Raw genomic sequence first — 20,520 nt, forward strand, 5'->3', positions numbered from 1 at the left:
TAAAACAACCATACTGATAGACGCATTCTTGGTAGTAGACTGTTTTACGGCTGGATCGCGATAGTCGGAACTTGGATGTAAAGATTGACGATAGTACGTAGGCAAATTTTTTTAAAGAGAAAATCATTTCTGAAAGGCTATATGTCGTTAGAACCTAATGGTTAGGCTAATTGTAATCATAAATATCACGCTTTTATTTTGGCCCTATTTAAAAAAAATATATTGAAATAAGGTAGGCCAAAATGAGAATTTACATTTTACTAGTAAATGAAAAAAAATATATAAATACAAATTAATATTTAGCGGGTGTTTCTACATCAGGCCAATATCGTTTCTGCGAAGTGACAATGCTATATTTCTTACGACATTCAAATAATATGAAATCATTATTTTCTCAATCACTCACGTATAACGAATAGGTAATCAATATAATTGCGTACCCAATAATAATCGATTCGATCTTACAAATTGTTCTGAGGTCCGTCCCTACGGCACAGCACTTTTGACATTTAGTAATATTGACAAGTGTCAAGTGAGATTAAATTGACGAATTTTGATTGAAATTCTCTATTTCCCTAAAATAAATAAAACTGCTATAAACTTTGCGAGTTAATTGGTGACATAAATTTTAAAAGATAGTGTTGATAAGCGCATCGTCATATTTTCTAACACCTTACAAGTAAGGTTATTTCAGTGTTTCAAAGTTTCAAAACTTTTACAATGGATATGATTAAGAAAATACAACAATACATCAAATACATGTACATCAGGTACCTTCTGGTTACTGAGCTGTACATGGTGGAAACTTGGGAGCAGATTTTAATCCGTATCCTTTTTAATTAACAGTTTTTATTTGAGCCAAGGTAAGAATGTTTAATTAAGGCCGCGCTAACTTATATTCGGTGATTCATGCACCGGTGATTGTGGTATCTTTTTATGAGTTTTAATCATTTGTCGGTTTTTAAAGAATAAAGATGGTCAATTTATTGCGAATTTCATGAAATAATACAATAATATTGTTCAGTTGCAAGACAAATGGTTATGCCCTTGGTGACATAAATTTCGACTGTTCCTACGCAAAGTATTAAATCTGCAAAGTGCAATTTTTCAGATTCGATACTTTATCTAGAGACTGTCGATTTATGTCTGAGATCTATAGGGACTGACCTGAGATGTCTTTGTGACCTATATAAATAAGATTGAGTACAACAGACATAAACCAACAGCCTCAGTATGGGCTACTTATATTTTGTTACAGCCATACTTAGGTATATTTTGCTTCAACATATTTCTATTACTAATATTCCTTAGCACAGCACAGATCTGCTCTTCCTGGTGTTGTTTATTGGTTTCTGGTACTTCAACTATTCCATCCTGATGAGTGGCATCGGTCCACTGAAGTTGCAGACACTTGGAGATATGGGTATACAAGCTGCATAAGGCCACTGATATTACAATTTAGAAGGAATCCTCTTAATTATGATTTAGATGTTACCAATAAGTTTGTTCATAAATGCTTATAATGTAAAATATGAAAATGTTGACAAAAACTTATTTGGTAACAGTAGTGAAGTCCATATAACGTAATTCCTGCTGGATTCCCATTATATAGAATCTGATCATCATCAGAACAATTTGTAAACTGCATTTATGCATATACGTGCCTATATGCTAGAGGGTTCCTTTTCAGAAAATTTCACCATAAGCTACTACTTGGTAATGTTATTGCAATGTGTTAATTTACTAGTTCAGAAAGAAGGAAATAGACAATTTGGCTAATTTAAGTTTTGTATTTCATGAATACTTGTTTAACAATATGACAATTTCATTATTTTGATTGACATATATTTGCTCTCTGATTATTTAACAGCGGCAAAATGCCAAATATTCATGTATGAGGTATTGTACATTCAATCATTAAAGGCACATTTTTTCTAACCTAATGTTTTTAACCCTTTAATAAGCTGTTGTATTTCCATTTTAAAACAATCTACAATTGAGAAAATTGTCACCTTGTATGTATTTGTTTCAATAAGTCATAGATATTCAACAATAATAAATGTACCAAGGAAATTATGCATAATTATGACTTGTTACTGTGGCTTTTAAGGATGCAAGTTAATTTATTTTTGTTGTGTGTATTAATGAAGGTGTGAAGTTGATTAGTATTAAGATTATGAATATATGAAATATATATTTTTGTACAAAAAAATTTAATACTTTGGAAAAATTATTCACTGTAGACTCCTACCTAATCAAAAGATATTTCTTTCTATCATTTAGTTGTCATTTTCATTCAAATTCCTAGTGTTTTAACAAGTTTCCACAAGTTCTTTTTTTGATCTTGTATTAGTTTAATTTACTTTAAGACGTTTTAGTTACATATTCATTGAAAACTTGAAAATACCTATTTTTTTCCATTATCTTAAGTGTAATGAAAATATTTATATTGGAAAAGTTTGAACGGTATTGGAAAGGGTACCAAGCATATTGTTATTTTTGTATTACTTAATTTTTATAATTAAATCAGTGTTACTATGTGTATGTATTGAATATTCATTCCACAATAAATCGTGTTGTAGTATGTTTTGGGTTTGATTTTACTGTCTTGTAAATTATCAAAACGGAGAGGTAACTTGTTTCTTTTTGGGAAAATATAATAGCCAATATATAATCATGTTGTGAGCTAATAAATGCTTAGGAATACAAAAAATAATTTTGATCCTTTATTTGAATAACTTGTAATCACAAATATATATACTTTTTGTAGCTAAAAAAATAACAATTTATAGCATAATAAAAAGACAAATATTAAAATAGAAATAGTAACCATCAAAGCTATCATTACTAAAGATAAAAAATATATTAGAGTATACAAATCAGCTGGTAGTATTGTACGAAATCTAGTTACTATAATAATGCACTATCTGAACAATGGAAAGAAACTAAAACAAAACAAAATAATTTCCCAGATTTATTTAAATCTTCAAATAGCTTACAGAGTATCCATTGGTATTACGGAAAGTCTCTGGTACTTTCAAAGACATTTGCTGCAAATGCTCCACTCCTTGATGAAACATGTTCTTGGATATGTCTGTAGAAACGACGCTCGGGTCCGAAAGCCAAGATTCCACTTCATCATTGAGCTCCAGTTCAATTTTAAAAAGAATTTTAGTCGCAATGTTTGATTGTAACTCAATTTTATCCGTAACAATTTGGTCCTTGTTTCTAAGAACTTGTAGTTCTTTATCCATCACCCAAATTAATAGATATTGCTTCTTTATTACAGAAATTGTGCATTCTAGGACAATTTTACACATTATTGTGAACTGCAGACCGAGGTTGAATTCCTTCATCATACATTCTATTGTGTGGACAAAGTCACTGACGTGGACGCTTGCTAGTTGATTTTTAAATGTTAATGCAAGTTGTTCTGTGTCGTTCTGCTGGATTTTCACTTCTGAGTTAAAAAGCTTAATGTTATCTTTATTCTTCAAGCCCAGCCATGCCAGGCATCTATTGCAATGATATACTGCTCTTTTTGAGTTGAATTTATTGGTTTTCTCCGATAACACTGATGGATTAATTGCAAAATATGTAAGTCTGTGTAGAAAATCTAATTTGTTAGACTTCAAAACTACTTCTGTTTGTGATCCGTGGCTATGTCCATGGCAAAACCATTCAGACATGTCCATATTATTGGATGGCAACTCCAAAATCCTCTCGAATTTCACACAACCATCCCGAGATAAGGTTTGAACAGTTTGAGCATATAATTTTGACCGCATCGCCAACTCTGACGTTAACTTTCACGTCGCTAGATTTAACTGAATCCTCTAAATTTTCACTTATAAATTCTTTATAAAAATTACCACCATTGGTTGGTTCCGTTAAGATCCTAAATGATATGGTGTTTTTGTCGATTTTAAGACACGACATTGAGTTTGGTATAATCTGACAAAACTCAACTATAGGGATAATAGTCGTGGCTTCAAATTCCTCTTCGGAGTAGCAATCTGACAGACTCTCAATAGACGATAGACTATCCCGTCTGCTGGACTTGTAATCATTGTAGTAATTAAGTATGATACGGTTAGACTTGATACTGATTTTTAGATTACATTCCTTCGTAAAATCCACACCAGTGGTAATGTAGACGTTACAACTGCGCAGCCGCGACCGCAGCTCCATCAATACACTTTTAATCAACATTTTCACTTAAAAAATATATCTGTATGTACAATTTATTTATCAATAAGCTCAATGCTTGGTTGCACTCTCTTTATGTGTCCATTTAGTTTCATATATGCCAAACAGGGACCATGTCTCACTGATGGGGAAGGGTAAGGTAGCTTTTTTATAATAATTGCTCATGATTTCAATATTATTGATGACGGTATCAAGTAGATGCGACCGCTCTGCATAGATACCGGGCGCCTCGTGCCGTAAATACGTGAAATGCACGTGTAAGTGGTAGAAAGATGGCTGATAGTGTAAATATATGCGCAGCTGAGAGCCCTGGATTTGGTATTTCTCTAGGATCTTTTTCTGAAACAAGACAAATTAATTTTTGCATGTAATTATTAAAATTATGAAGATTTCTACATGAAGAGGAATATACATATAAAGTTATTGTAATGTAAAGTCAAGAGAACATAATAAAAAAAAATTAAGTACTACTGGGAACTATTTACTTACACAATCATTATCAAATTGTAAATATTATACAAAATCAATGTCAGTCTCAGAGAACCTATTTAAACTATAGATCAATCCAGATAGTTAGACAAGTCATAAGGAATATTCCACTTCATACTTCATAAACCTCATTTTTCAGATACTACTCCATTCAAATTACACTAATAAGTTTCATAGATTATAAAGAAAATCATAATATTTTTAATTTAAACTTAAATAAATACCAACCTTGCCCTCGTCCCGAATTCTTTTCAGCAACGGCAAATGTGTGTCATCCAGTTCCCTGATAGACTTGATACCCCTTTGTCTAACAATAGCAAGCAGATATAATGTCTCTTTGGTTAATCCGTCCCACTTCAAGTCAGGAACTAACACAAAACCTTCAGTCTCGCACTTATTATCATAGACTATTCTGTCTTGCTCGCTCTTGCCTTCTAGTATGTTGTACACCCACTGTAAAAATCAATATTGAATATAATATCTTATTTGCAAACATTACGTGAAATAATTTAGTCATATTCTAGAGTTATTCCCTATTTCTGAATGGTTTTTTTCTTTTAATATGGGCAGCAATGTGATCCCACTGCTTCTGATGGTAAGTGGAGTGGGGTACAATAGAATGTCGACTGACGAGAGATGATTACCCCTCGGCAGTCAACATAGTTATGCTGTCGTGTTGGAAGTGGCTGGTCCCGGAACGGGACATACTTACATGGGCTACTATGGCAGGTTTTAACACCTTGAGTACGGTAGTCGCTATCCAGGCGGATATAAAATATATCCTACCAGCAGGAAATATAATGCATATAATTATGAATATCTAAGGGCTGTTTCACAATGTCTCAGTAAAAAATTGTTTTCAATAAACCTATGGGCCACATCTGTGAATTCCTGCCGTATCATATAGAGTGACAAAATATAAGTCACATTCTCAAATAAATGATAAAGAACAGGGTCCATTCAGTACTAACAGCCTTGTACGTAAACTAAAACATAGTATTCACTTGAACATTTAGAAAAACACCGTTGATATAATTCATCTTTGATTATAATCTCATTCATTGTCCGTTATGACATCATAAGAAACAACAAAAATTTTATACAGTTAGCTAGATACTACATTTGCTAGCATTGTTTTAATAAAATACCAAAATATTTCTATCACATTAGTCTGGGCCGATGATCAATAAATTGTGATTCTCAAAATCCAGATTCTTTGGGAAATATACCAAACCTCATAGATATTACATTTAAGGTTTAGCTAAAGTTTATTAAGAAACAATCAGTTGCAAATTAAAGTAATTTCTTAAAAAAAAAATACCTGCAAATTAAACTGCTCCTTTTCAATATGAGGCAGTGTCAGTGTCTCGTAGAGCTCTGGAGTCTCTAACACAATGTGCAGTTCTTTGTGAACAAACTTTGCTATGTGCTTATCTGTAGCTGGATATATTATTGTGGTCTTGACACCTGAAATCAAACAGAATATTTATCAGTATTGAAGAAAACAAATAGATAATCATTAATGTATCTGAATGAAAAAGCGGGAGAGGGTAAAATTACTTTTCAAAGATATCAGAGAGTACAATACTATCTATACACAAAAAACAAAGTAATGATAAAATTTCACTTTTAATACCTAAAAAATCATACTCAGTATTGCACTATCCCCGGCGATATGCAACTATATTATCAATGAAATGAAATAAAAATTGTAAACATAATGAAATAAGATTCAAAATAATTTCACATTTAAACTCTGTACTATCTTGCGTCAAGTATGAGCAAGAGTAAATATTTTTACAGATATAAGTTATTAGTTGAGATATTTTTGTTTATTGAAGATAATTACATTTAATTCAGAACACATTGTAATTTTTAACTATTTGTATACCAGTTCATTATGTAACAAAAGGAATTTTGCTTATGTAAGTACTAAATAATGCATTTTTTAAGCATTTACTTATTTCATTTATACAATTATTTAATAATTGAAAACTGTTTTTTAATTTGCTAATTAAAATCTTATTAGAAGCAATGATCCCAAAATGACACAAAAATTACCTATTACATTACTAATTGTGAAGCAATTTTCTAAACTAAAGATATCAGAATCAACTTATTATTTCTAGCATTTATTTAAAAAAGTGAAAGTTGAAATATTTTACAACTTATTTAAAATTAACAAGTAATTACATGTAAACTCTATTGCAACAGCTGTTACACTGCACTCAGCCAAGTGTTACTAATGCATTGCATATATAGAGGGATGGAGGAGAGGGGACTAAGTAGGTGCCCGGTGCACACCCTAGAATTAAAAACCTAAAAAAACTTGAGACAGCTTTTAAAACAACTATATTTAGTGTAGAACACAGACCCCCTTGAAGAACAATTCTAGTTACACCATGACTATGCATATTTAAATTAACAGAGAAACTGCTTGCTGTATGTAGACAGTTTTAATAGAAATAAAAAAAAATCCTGTTCAAAAACAAGTTATGATAGAATATGGTGAAATATTTACTATAGGATTCTTATATTCATCTTTTAGAGAACTCTTATACAGTTTTTGTTACCATATTAGTTTCATAATTCTGTAATTGGAATAACAATGTATAAGGAAAAAACTAAAGGAAAACAGACTAATATTTAGTAAATGTTTTATACAAAGGCTAAAATTATATTAAGAGAGTGGTAATTATTCTATTTTGCAGTAATTTTGATGCAAAATATCCTCAAATAACACAAAAGTGTACCCATATGCGTGGAATACCCAGAATATTATAAGTACTTACCACATAAACAGCCAGCAATTTTTCAAATTCAGTCAAATACGAATAATATTTAAGTAATTGAACTATCTTTCTGGAATAAATTAAGGCGAAAATTACTTATCTAGTTCCTCTTATCGAGTTTCTTTGTCCAGATAACGTAACCTTTCGCATTAAAAACAATATAATAGGGAAATACCACCATATGGTGGGTCAAATTGAGTAGGAAACGTTGACGAAAATTATGTAAACGTAGAATCTTCCGTAATATAAAAAGAATAACTAATAAATAAATATAATTACAATAAATTGTCCACTCACGAATTCGTAGAAAAAAATTGTAATGACTAATGTTATAAAACCTTGACAAAGAAAGTAAAAGTACCGTTTAGTTCAGAGCGCGGGAAGCACTCGTAATTCCCGTAAATATCGTTCTGGAAGAACGTCCGCAGCTCCGTCTCCGAACAAAAATAACCTTCCTCACTTAAATCCTCTTCTTTGAATGCATTTTTCTCAAATATGATCAAACCCACGCCACTTTTGTCTTTAAATTTACCAGTCACAGAAACAGTTTTCCTATTAGTGTTATTGGACAAAATTTTCTCTATAACAAAGTCTTTTAATTGCAACTTATTTTCGCTCACATCATTTACGTTTTCATTGTCAATTTTTGCTTTTTTACAACTAGGCGGGCTGTATTCATCTTTTTGGCAACTGTCGGACATTTTGTGTCAGTGTTGCCAAATTCAATAAATCATTATGTTATTTTTGTTACCCTATAAAATTATTCAGAAATGATTTTTTAATACAGCACTATCTATTAATCATAATAGAGGAAAAAAAAATAATGGTACAATCTATTTTTATCATAAAATAGATATAAGAGAAAATGCATATTGTACGTAATGTTCCTAACATTTTAACAGACTAGGAACATAAACTTGATTTATTACATTTGAATGAAAGGAAACATTGGCCCTAGGGTATTATTTTCCGCTTCCTGTGATCATATTAAGTTGTGATAAAGACGAATTGTCTCGTTACTATTTACTTACCTACTTATTTAAAGAGATTATAGATTAGTGACTAGAATATCTAAGTACCTAAAGCAGATGAAATAAAAATATTTCAACCTTAAATTTTTTTATTTCTAGTTTTTTATGTTTTTGCATTACTTAAGTATAACTTATGTAGTTTATATTATATACTCATGTCCGAATGTGTAAATAGTGCACTTATATTGGCAATAGGAGGCCAACGTACATTCATATTTGAATCAGGCACAATTTAAGTACTTATAAGACGAATCACGTGTTTTGGAAGCAAGACATTATACTAAAATAAATTTTGATTATCAACAATTTTACCACCTCAATAATTTTGTAAATAAATCTATGATGCTATCTGTTTTATAAGAAATCAATAATAGGTGGTGCAGGGACCCGGTAGCGTATTTATTTTTTGAATTGCGATGGGGTCCTAGTGTGCTGAGGTCTCAGGTTCGGCCTTCATTACGTGGGACCTATTACCTGACATAGCTGGCGAAATATTTTGATATATGTACAACCTGTATATGTATCTAATATGTAGGTACCTAATATATTTTATTTACTAGAAGTACTTATTACATATTATTAAGTATTTTTTCATATGATACAAACTTTTGCTCGCGACTTCGCCCGTATGAAAATTTTTCCGGGATAAAGGTCTATATATTTTTCCGAGATTAAAAGTGGACTATGTGCCCAGGACCTCAAACTATCTCCATACCAAATTCATCGAAATCCGTGCGATAGTTTTCAGTTATCGCGTTCAGTCAGCCGCGGCGGAGGACTTTGTTTTATAATATGAAAGGATAGGTAATTGGATAACATACGTATATTATGGCAGTCGGTCGCGTAATCCGTTTAGTTAGCATGAATAGCAAGTCATTAAGCAAAGCCTTTTTAATAATAAAACACGTCAAAGAGTTCGATATTTTTATTTAACTACGAGGTATAGTTCGCAAGTAAATTCAAAAATCTGGAAAGCCTTTCTCGATAAAAAAAATGTCTAATATATCTACCAAACCCAGCGACATCTTAAAAAAATACAATTATTCCCATGGGACAAAATCAGTTCAGCTGTCTGAACTTACTTCAAACAAACATGCAAATATTTCACAATCTTTCGTATTTATAATATTAGTAAGATAAAATAAAATTGCAGGATATTACCAAGTTATGCGCCCTATGCTTCACTTATTTTCCGTGTTGCATTACCTTCATTCTTAAGTTTTATAGAACCATAGGACGAGACGGGCAGACCATTCTGCCAATAATATACGATAACTTTACCCGTAATTCATAAAGAAATGTTATTAACACAAAACAGAAGGGTCAACCACGAGCAACAATTCCACGTTTACTTACCCTAAGACATATAGACAGAAATAACGAACTATAGAGCTGCAGAGTTCTTGAAACAAAAATGCATAAGAAGTGCTTACGGAATACTGCTTAACGGCAGAAATAAGTATAAATAATGGCATACGAAGCCATAGCTTGATGGTTAATTAAAACCTTCACGGTTTACAAACTCTTTTTTTTTACCGTGTCATCACGCTTTGGAATAAATTGCCTGGGCGCATGTACCCTCTTTCCTGTAATCCTGGATCCTTCCGCCGTAGCGTAAAGGACCATCTTAGCAGGCCGGCATGATTGCGTCGAATGGCATAAGATAGCCATTTGTTGCCATTCGACACTTTATCTGGACGGCATCGTGCTTACCATCCGGTGCAGTGCAGTCCCTTTCCCACCCAAAAAAAGTAGGTGAAGTATACAGTCGCATCATTGTTTCATTGGTTTATCGGGAGATCAACAAGCTAAATCTCTCTGTATCATAATGCGTGCTACTGACGAAAGCGCTATGACGGGTATCTTGAGTTTCAACAATAAATCTAACGCCATTGTGCATCTGAAATAACCTTTGAACCGAACGAGTGTCCATTAATGGGACTTAACAGAATAATTTAGCGGGAATACGTCTGTCGAGATATGATGTATTGTTGGACGCTCTGTTACCGAGCACAATGCAGCAATTGGCTCCATTGAGGTCTTCTTTATGGGTCGCTAGTTGGCTGTATGTTGTTATAGTTAGAAATGTAGTTTTCTATAAACTGTTTGATAAACGAAATCTTATTACTTAGGTTCTGTCAAAGATTCATGATAAAGGTAGTTTTACGTAATGGGTAAAGTCATTGGGTAATACCGGATCACAGGTAATCCCGTTCTATGAAGATTATTGCTAAACTGCAACTAAATCTAGTATACTGGCAAACGATTGTGGTACATTAATAAATAGCGCTTCAGGCATTTTGTTTAACTTGACAATACGTTTGTTAGCCTATCAAGGGCCGATTTATACCAACACACCGAAGTTTGAGCGAGCGCTTTAGGCACTAGTCACTCTTGAAAATAACCAAGAACATAGACACAATTTAACGACACCGTCTATCTTATTAATCGATAATAAATATATCCCCGAGTTCGAATTATTTGAAAAAAAAACCCTTGAATATTAAGCGATCATGCTGAGTGAGGACAACCCAATACGAGTTACAAACCTCGGCTCAGGACAGTCACTGGAGAGGATGAAACATCAACGATTATGGATGGAACTTCAAGCTGTGTTGTTATTAGGAAATTTTTGTATGTTTCGCAGTAATCTTGAAACAACTGTATTACCTCGTGATATTACCTACCCCAACGTACAGTCCTGGATTTGTGAATAGGTCGTATAGGCCGTGGCTTATGGGCGGCAGCCTCTCAGGGGCGGCAGATTTCAGAGGACGCTCTCTGGATTTAATTAATCATTCGTTTATTTAACTTGAGTGCCTTCCATAATACAAACAAATGAAAATTATAAAGTAAGTACCTATTTTAGAAACCAACATACATACATACATCGATAAACCTACCAACATGGGGCGGCGGAAATAAAGTGGCCTACACTCACAAAAAATATAAATCCGGCACTGCCAACGTATCCTACAAAAAAAAAAAAATAGATTTTTGGCAAAATACTTAGTGGCCACTGGCAAAATTTTCTTCTTGAAATATACTTATCATTTAACATCACTGCTTTCCATCCACCTTTTTAATTAATTTAATATTGCACAAACTTTTTAGGTATGAATAATTGTAACTCGTCGCTCATTCATGAATTAAATTAAATTAATTTAGTTTTGCATGAAGTTTATTATCATTAAATTATAAGTGTTAATCCTATTATTATGTAGATTAGCCAATAAATAAGTTTAGTTCGTGTAGGCGAGATACAAACAAACACGATCTGATTTATAGTGTAATAACAATGTTTTTTAATCAAGGGCGCGCTCCGAATTATTTCTAATGCTAAACATAAGTATTTGTGTCGTAAATCTCTATGAAGTAATAAACAGAAGGGATGTTGTGTTTGTCTGTTTATTACATGTGAAAATTAGATTTAATTTGCGACGTAAGGGACAGTACCTAAGTCATGTTTTATAATGTGCATTGTGTGTACTTATATACAAATTGTGGCGATCGACACAAACTGATTTTGAATAGAAATCCCACTGTTATTGTTATTGTTTATACAAGAATAAAGCTTTCTAATAAGTATTTAAACCGCATTCAAAAACCACTAAAAACAATAATAATAATTTAATATTGTGTTCGTAAGTATATTTGTTTATTTAACTTAGCTAGCAATTTTAATTAGTCACCAACTCCAAAAGAGGTAGCCGGTAAGTACTTATATACTTAGATTTGTTAAATTATTTTTTGATGTTTAAGTATTGTTTTTTAATGCAGATTAAAAGTAGTCCATTTAATTATTATATTCCATCCTGTTTCATTTAACCGTTTTTGCGTTATGCTTCTAACAAATACTTAAATATATTTAACAAATCTTGACAAACTTTTTTATTCACTAAGATTCCGTTACCTACTTACAAAAAAAAACTTTTTTTTTTTAACAACGTCTCCAATCGTATATGTCCGTCCAAACAGTTTTATAAATTGTGTGACAGACGCTGCGGGCTGTACACTGTTAAGAACATCTCGTTAAAACCGGTATAATGAAGTGATAGTGGTAAAAATTAAGCCAGATTTTATGAGCAGTTGTGTTTATAGGTGAAAGTGTGTTGTAATTACAACTACGACAACGCCAGTGGTAAACTGTTAAGATATCTTATCTATGAAATATTGCTTGAAATCTTAATAATAAATTTTCTATGTTACTTTTATCGCAACAAATAAATACAAATAAAAAAGATGATCTGGGGGCAGTATATTACTAATGACCTTGGTCTCAGATTTAAAAGATATTAATATCCTGTGTTCGAAATTCAAATTAATAAATCTGTTATAAATAAAAAACTTTTTTGTTAACCATGTAACCAGAAAATTGTTCCTGCAAGGCGACAATGTTATGGCTTCCCGCGATAGCACACATGGGGATGATTATTTGTTATACACATTAAAATAAATTGGAACACGAATTAGACACCCACGGGTAAGTTATAGATTTATAAAGAACTTTAACTAAATATAAAAGCGTACGATAAAGTGTTAATTATTTTTTCCAGAAATAATGTTTACATTTAAATATGGAACTGCGTAGATATATGGTAAGTAGTTACCTGATTTTTTTTGTGGTGACTAGAAGTCGTTCGCGCCTCTACCCATGTAATATTTTAAACTCTTAAAGCCACATCGATCGTGGTGACAACTAGGTGACATGCTGATTGCAAAAATAACATTAATTAGTTGATTGGCACTGTGAATATTTTTGTTCAACTTCATATAATAAGTCCTAGAATACCTAGCACATGTCCTTTGGTTTTTGATAATCCGTTAATTTTTAGGGTGCAAAAATGCGAGTGGGGCCGGGAACGAAAACTATTATTTGTAGGATATCTGCTACATAACTAAGATATCTATAGTTCTAGCAAAGAGTTCTAAGATTATATAAAGCGGACGTTAAGAAGATTGTCATACAAAAGTTTTATGTTTATGCCATAGTTACTCAATATATCTGAAATAGCAAAACACCAATGTAAAATACTTCATATTTTTTTCCATATTGTAATTTGCACGTTTCAATGCGCGTATTAGCATATTTTCTGGAAATATAATTTTATATTAAGGTTATAGCTTAAGGTCCATTTTTCATACATTTTGTTTCACCTTTAATCTGGGTAACTAAACAAGTATTGACAAGCAAAGAATTTAAATTCACGTCTAGTTAGTGATTAGTTCTCGCAGTTGAAAGAAAAACGTAAAAATAATTAATATGCATGGATATTTCGGCCTTTAAAATTTCGTCGTATTAAATTTTAAAGGCCGAAATATCCATGCCATCCATAAAGCTATAACCTTAAAATATCTAAGGACGCTGTGACATCTTGTCACACGGACTTTTCCAATAAGACAACGACTTATTGGTAATAACTTTTGGAGCACAAATTTGGTGCTGATGTCAGTAGTAAGGGATTCACCGATACCCGAGCACCTGCGACGCCACCCCGCGCCCCCGGCCACGGGGGGTCCGCGGGCTGCTCCAGGGTCGGGGCACTATACTATCCGCGAATTAATTTGATATCAACCGCGAATAAAATTGATATCAACCGCGAATTAAATTGATATCAACCGCGAATTAAAATTATACCGACCGCGAATTAAAATGATATCTACCGCGAATTAAAATAATAGCGACCGCGAATTAAAATGATAGCACCCGCGAATTAAAATTATACCGCCCGCGAATTTCAATGATACCGTCCGCGGATTACTCTTGTACCGTCCGCATGTAACGTCGAAGTTAACCGTGGATTTCATTACCAACGTCCGCGGATTGCATTTATATCACCAGCGAATGGAGTGATGCATTAACTTTACTCATGCTCTACGGCTCATTTTCAAGCTTGGACCTGTTCCCTTTGTTTCGTTATGCTTTTGTCTTTCTACTTTCTATCAGTGATCCTTTTTTATTGAAAAACGCTAAGGTCTTTGTATCGTATTTCTACTTAATAACCGTTTACAATTACTCAATACTGGCCCTTTACACATTATGGCCATTGTTTGTGAAAGATAAATCAATCAATTGTTTGTCATACATAATACATTACCCAAATTCTAGGTACAAAACCTTTGCATCCTCTCATTGTTCCCACGGGTGGTAACTATATTTTATCAATGATTTACTACTTCTCTATTATTTTTAACAATAGGTCTCGTCTCTATTATTCCCATTTCCGAATAATACGTATTCAATATAAAATTTATGGTGAAAGTTGGAAACATGTTGAGTCTTGTCTGTAATGAAACAATACTCGCTCTCCATATAAAAGCCCGACTCAAAATCACATGGTATCGTATTCCACTCTGTGCTCTGTTCCAAGCGAGATCTCCAGTTAAGTGTAATAGTGAAGTGTTAAAATAGTGAAACTGTTATAAAAATGAATGTAAGTACCTTTTATACTTTGACCTAACGTTGTTATAACCAACCAGATGTTTAATTAATTGTTTATTGTATGTGTTGTCCACGAGGTTAATACATTTTAGCTGACTTCGATCTCTTATTAATTTATCATTGTTATTAACTTGTACATTTATACTTAGCATACCTATACGTATTTATCACATACTACTTACTTAACCGATAACTAAAACATTTTTATTAATTTTTATTACAGTTTCCTGAAAATACTTTCAAGAGTTATTATTACGCTGATGACAACGACGAACCTAGTGACGAAGAAGGGACGCTCGCAGCCAAAGTCAAAAAGGCGATCATAGCCAATAAAAGATCGAACGAATTTAACAACATCGATGACTTTTCGAAAACCAAAGAAGAAAAAGACAAATACGAAAAAGTCATCCAGTGTTGGTCGATCAACGAGTGGTGGCGGCATTTCATACATCAAATCTAATAGCGACGACGGTACACATGCATCACACCTGATTAAAATTGAAATTTACGACGTTAATAAAATAAAAAATATTGCAACGATCGAACAGTGGAAACACGCTGAAGTGCGACTTAAATATTACGCAGAAAGTGACTGTGATAAGAACTTGCAAACCGTAAAGGACACCATATACAATATTACTAAACAGTTGGCTAGTAAGGACGATTGTGTGAAATATACAATAGATACAGACAAATGAAAAACTGTCAGTGTGTAGTGCCAGTGCGTAAACTTTTTATAACTTAATAACTTTGAAATGTTCTTCGTGTGAAAGAAATAATTGATTTCATTTAGATATTATGCTTTGTTCTAAGAAACCAATCATTGTATTTTTTGCGATTGCTATACTTAAATATTTTAATAATTTAGATTGTATTGTAAAAACAGTGTTTTAAGTTACTCATCTATTTGCATTTTGAACTCTTTGTGCTAGTGCTAAGTATAATTATTGTAAATACTTATGATTCTTTTTAATATTTGTCAAGTCAAGTCAAGCTTACGATTGTAAAGTAATTGGGAACCGTTAAAACATGTTTGGAACTAATTATATTTTTTGTATTAGTTTATTAGTATAGAATAAAGAAAAAATAACAAAACATCGTGTTTTCAATATTATTTATTCAATTTAAAACATTATTAAATAAACCATTTAATAACACATCATTATATATAGTATTGGCACCAAATAATTGTTGAAAATCTTTGAGACTCCTGCCATAATATTTATAATACAAATACATTATACAGTACTCTCCACACACAATAGTAAAATCATTTTGAATTCGATTAGTATTGTAATTCCACATTCTAGAATTTCTCGCTAAAAACATTCGGTGGTATCCTTGAGGTGGTCGACCATATGAGTCAAAATACTGTCCAAATCCATTCTTATCTATGTGTATGGCAACCCAATGAGAACCTGGTTTATTATCAGGATCTAAGTTACTTACTATGTATGCAGGAGTTACAACATATATCGGTAAACGATTGGCTGCATACACATTATATTCAATGCATGGATCAATTTTTTTCAAGTAATTCTGTATTTCTATTGTATTCATTTTATTTACTAAATTGTTGCACAATCTTATCAGGTTGAACGACAAAGTGATAATATCATAAATATGGTTAACAATAACCTGTTATGGTTCTCTTTATTGAAAGACAGATATTTTTTGTGGGGTTGCAAGGATTAAATTACAAAAATATATATATTATATGATGTAATCATTTTATTGAGCAATTTAAAATACTTAATCTATAAACAATTTTTATTTTCTTAACTACTATAATCTACTGAAATATTACGGTTTTTATCTATTTCAATAACATTATCAAACTCTGCATAAACAATACAGTTAATAGTTTGCGTCAAAGCTGTTTCAAAACGAACTTCTAATCTTACACTACCATGTTTTATAAGATTCCAGTGACTGGAAGAGTTTGCTGATAAATCAGGTGTCAAATCAAACGCTAACATACAATATCCTTTGGCATATTGTTCTCGAGATATTCCATTACCTTCATTAAGAAAATGTATACCTGTACCGGAAAACAACGTATGATATACCGAAGTAAAAATATTGCTGTCGAATGAGGGTTGTAAAGCTTTTGATGGTATTTGTTGACCATCTATATATAAACAAAAAGTATTAATATCATAATTTTCAAAGTTGAATGGGTTTTAGTGAGATTTCCATTAAAAGCAGCGTTATTCACAAATCCAACTATACACCTTTTAGGTACTTGTCCTAAGAAAATATTATCAAGAGTTTTTCCTTGAACACCTGATGGTATTGTTAAAACTTTAACTTCAGCTCGAGTGATAGGGTATTTAGCTGTGGTAGATGCCAAAACCTTCTGGTGTGCAAGTAACACGCTTGGATTGATTCGTGCTCTACGAATAATTAAAGTTGCATCCGTAATGGATACCTTCAATTTAAGGTCAACTGAAGAGGCCATAAGATTGAAATTTTCTCTAGAACGAACTAACTTAACACACATATCAACACCGTTAATCAAAAATTTTTCTTGATTGAATAAATCACCATGTAAATGACCAATCATTTCAATTTCTTTACTCTCACCGGCTAACTCTTGTCTTTTGATAAATCCTTTATTAGCATCAGTCGTGGAATCCATGTTGCCAGCTGTGTCTTCGTACCATAAACCACAGGTGAGGTGAGAGTTTTTAGCCGCAGGAGCATAATTCAACAAGTTTTCTATATAAGCGCGATAAGCATAGGTGTTATTGGGTGGTGACACAAGTTTTTGATTCAGGTATACATCAAGTTGACTGAAGAGTGAGTGTAACCAATTATTCACAGGAGCTACAACTGTAGACGTCACTAGTTTAGTGTTATCTTGATTCAATATTTTAGCTTTTAAGTGAATTAACGTATGAGAAAGGTCTATGTAGTCATCGCCTGCTCCGGGAACTTGAAATTCTATTGGACCATCGTCCGCTAGTGACGAAATTGGCTTATAATGAATCCAAATCCCACTTTCAATGCTAGTTTGTGTAGATGGCAATGCAAACAAATCTAATTCAGACTTAATGCATTCACAGGAATGACTGTGTAAAAAGACATTTTGATTAATTGTTAGAAAATATATCTTTGATCTGTTTTGAAGTAATTTTCGATTTTTTTAGAGCTTTCACTTTCGCAGTCAACGATGGAATGACTCCTGGTAGACGTTTTCGTTTTGTTATATAGCCCGATCCGGACATATTAATTCTATCAATTTTTTCGTCTGCTTTTCGTTTCAAGTTTGAACCAGCTTCTTTAAGACGTGTTTTTATTGAATCCTCCATAGGTCGCGCACTAACCATATCTGTCAATAGGCCAACACCAGCACTCAATGCCTCTTTACCAACAGCACGAACCCCACTAGATAGTAATGGTAAAACTGACCTAAATAAACCCCCAAGGAAACTTCCGATTCCATGCCCCTTTTGATATGATGCTCCTTTGTATACCACTCCTATACCTGACCCAGCTTGATGAGAGTAATAGCGTTCATACGGGCATGTCATATTGTGGAATTCAGAATGCATTATAATTTTTTGAAGTGTAGTTTAACACACACTGTTCCAAATTGGAATGGTATCTTTTGTCCAGTGCTTGACCTTATATCTATTTCAATGGTATCGAATTCCCTTCGCATGACGGGTAAATAATGCGGAGGTGAAAATACATGCATTTTATTGGCTCCATAGATGTATTTTGAAGGATCTAATGGTATGATTCTTAGAAGAGGAGTCATTACGTCACCCACAATTTGAGGTTCAACTATATCACAATAAACGAAAAGTTGAGATGGCAAGCCTAAATGTAAATTAGCTGGACATTTAGCAAAATTCTTTTCAACAAGGTTTCTGTTTGGTTCAAATCCCAGCTGTAAACCCAATTTAGGAGATAATGTTACGGACTTTATCATTTCATCTAATACAGTAACAGACACAAATTTGGATATATTATCATAGCGGAATTTGATTTTTCTCTTATATTATTTAATGCTGATAAAATATGGTTAATATTATCATAGTTTGTGGCAGGTATGTGAGTTTTATAATATACTGTGGATGGTTTGTCTTCGTTAGGCATTGTCATTACTTTGGTAATGTAAACAATATTTTCATGGTCTTGAACAGTAAACATGGTACATGGATATTGAAATTCAACGATTCCTACACACCACTCTCCTTCCAATATTATAGATTTGGGCAATTTTGTTGAAAAAATTGATGTTTTGTTTTCAGGAAAATATTCCATTGAACTATTGCTAAGTAAAGTTAAATAAAAATCTTTATTCATATTTGTTTCAAACTAGACGCTAAAATCCAACTATTAAATTTGTTCGGATAACCTTTCCATTTAACTAACACTTGTTGTCTGTTGCCAGAATAGCGAGAGCGAATTATTTTATCTATCTTATGTTCGATGGTGGGGTCATAAATAACTTTTTGTAATTCTCGGTCATAAAAAGTTCCTACTATCTCTTCTCCATCTAAATCTTTAATAGTATAAACTGGCCACGGAGTTCGTTCTATTATAGAAGAAATCACAAATATTTCATCACTCCAATTAGATTCATAACCTTTTTGAAATATATGTTTATATTTCGTTATTCTTACATGATCACCCACATTGAACGTAGGTAACATAATTTTAGAAGGTTTTTCAGATTTTTCATACAAATTAGTCCAAACTGTCATTATATTATTAGAATTAACATCTGAAGGACACATTTTGATACTAGAATGAAAACTGTAATTGTAGGAGTGTATCAAATCCTGCAAAATGTCAATATATTTATGAGTATTCTTATGTGTGAAATAACGCCACATCTTCATTTTAAGCGTTCTTTGAAATCTTTCTACAATACTTGCTTTGATATCGGGATTGTTTGTTGTATAATAATTAATATTTTTTGTTTTGAAGTATCTTTGTACATCTTTTGAAATAAATTCAGTGCCTTTGTCAGATTGTATGTGAGTAGGTGTTGTGTCAGCTTCTTCAAATATACTTTCGAAACACTTTTTGATTGTATCTGAATTTTTCTTTTCAAGGGCCTAGCATATGCATATTTGCTGAAAACGTCAATAACACAAAGAATGTAGTTATAACCTTTATTTTCTTTAGAATAAGTCCGCATATCACTTAAGTCAGCTTGCCATAGTTCATTTAGGTTAGATAAAATGTATTTATTTCGTGGGAATTTTCTATGTACAGGCTTGTGGAGTGTATGTTTCTTGGGTTCGCAACCAATTTTAACGTCGTCCTTTTCATTTTACCTTTCATGGCTCTTGATAATTTGTCAATACAACTGTATCCAGCTGGATGTGATACATCATAATAAATTTGATTTAATTTTAATAAGGGGTCCATTTTTCCCACTCTATCTTTTTCTTAATTTTATTTGTGTGTTTATCTTCACTTTTGGTGTAAAATATTCCTCTGGCTTCGTTGGAAACTGTTCTTCGATGTCCTTCTGAAGTGGAGTTATATAGTCACGTCTTTTCAGATTTCCTATATAAGTTAAAGGTATTTTTAA

General features: G+C 32.4%; 2 protein-coding genes across 2 annotated transcripts; one reads left to right on the forward strand and one right to left on the reverse strand.

Moving 5' to 3' along the window:
- The first annotated feature begins 500 nt into the window (after positions 1 to 500).
- On the forward strand, positions 501 to 2,586 carry LOC115452901 (serine palmitoyltransferase small subunit B). The gene is made up of 2 exons (XM_030181524.2): positions 501 to 826; positions 1,322 to 2,586. Exons 1-2 carry the CDS (start codon positions 721 to 723, stop codon positions 1,438 to 1,440), a joined length of 225 nt encoding a protein of 74 aa, XP_030037384.2. The 5' UTR covers positions 501 to 720; the 3' UTR covers positions 1,441 to 2,586.
- A 907-nt stretch (positions 2,587 to 3,493) lies between these two features.
- LOC115452897 (m7GpppX diphosphatase) lies at positions 3,494 to 8,201 on the reverse strand. The gene is made up of 4 exons (XM_030181520.2): positions 7,852 to 8,201; positions 6,020 to 6,165; positions 4,927 to 5,151; positions 3,494 to 4,548 (listed from the first exon to the last, which is right to left on the reverse strand). Exons 1-4 carry the CDS (start codon positions 8,189 to 8,191, stop codon positions 4,261 to 4,263), a joined length of 999 nt encoding a protein of 332 aa, XP_030037380.2. The 5' UTR covers positions 8,192 to 8,201; the 3' UTR covers positions 3,494 to 4,260.
- Positions 8,202 to 20,520: the final 12,319 nt, after the last annotated feature.

Source organism: Manduca sexta, chromosome 2 (assembly GCF_014839805.1).
Source record: "Manduca sexta isolate Smith_Timp_Sample1 chromosome 2, JHU_Msex_v1.0, whole genome shotgun sequence".
Taxonomy (NCBI): Eukaryota; Metazoa; Arthropoda; class Insecta; order Lepidoptera; family Sphingidae; genus Manduca; species Manduca sexta.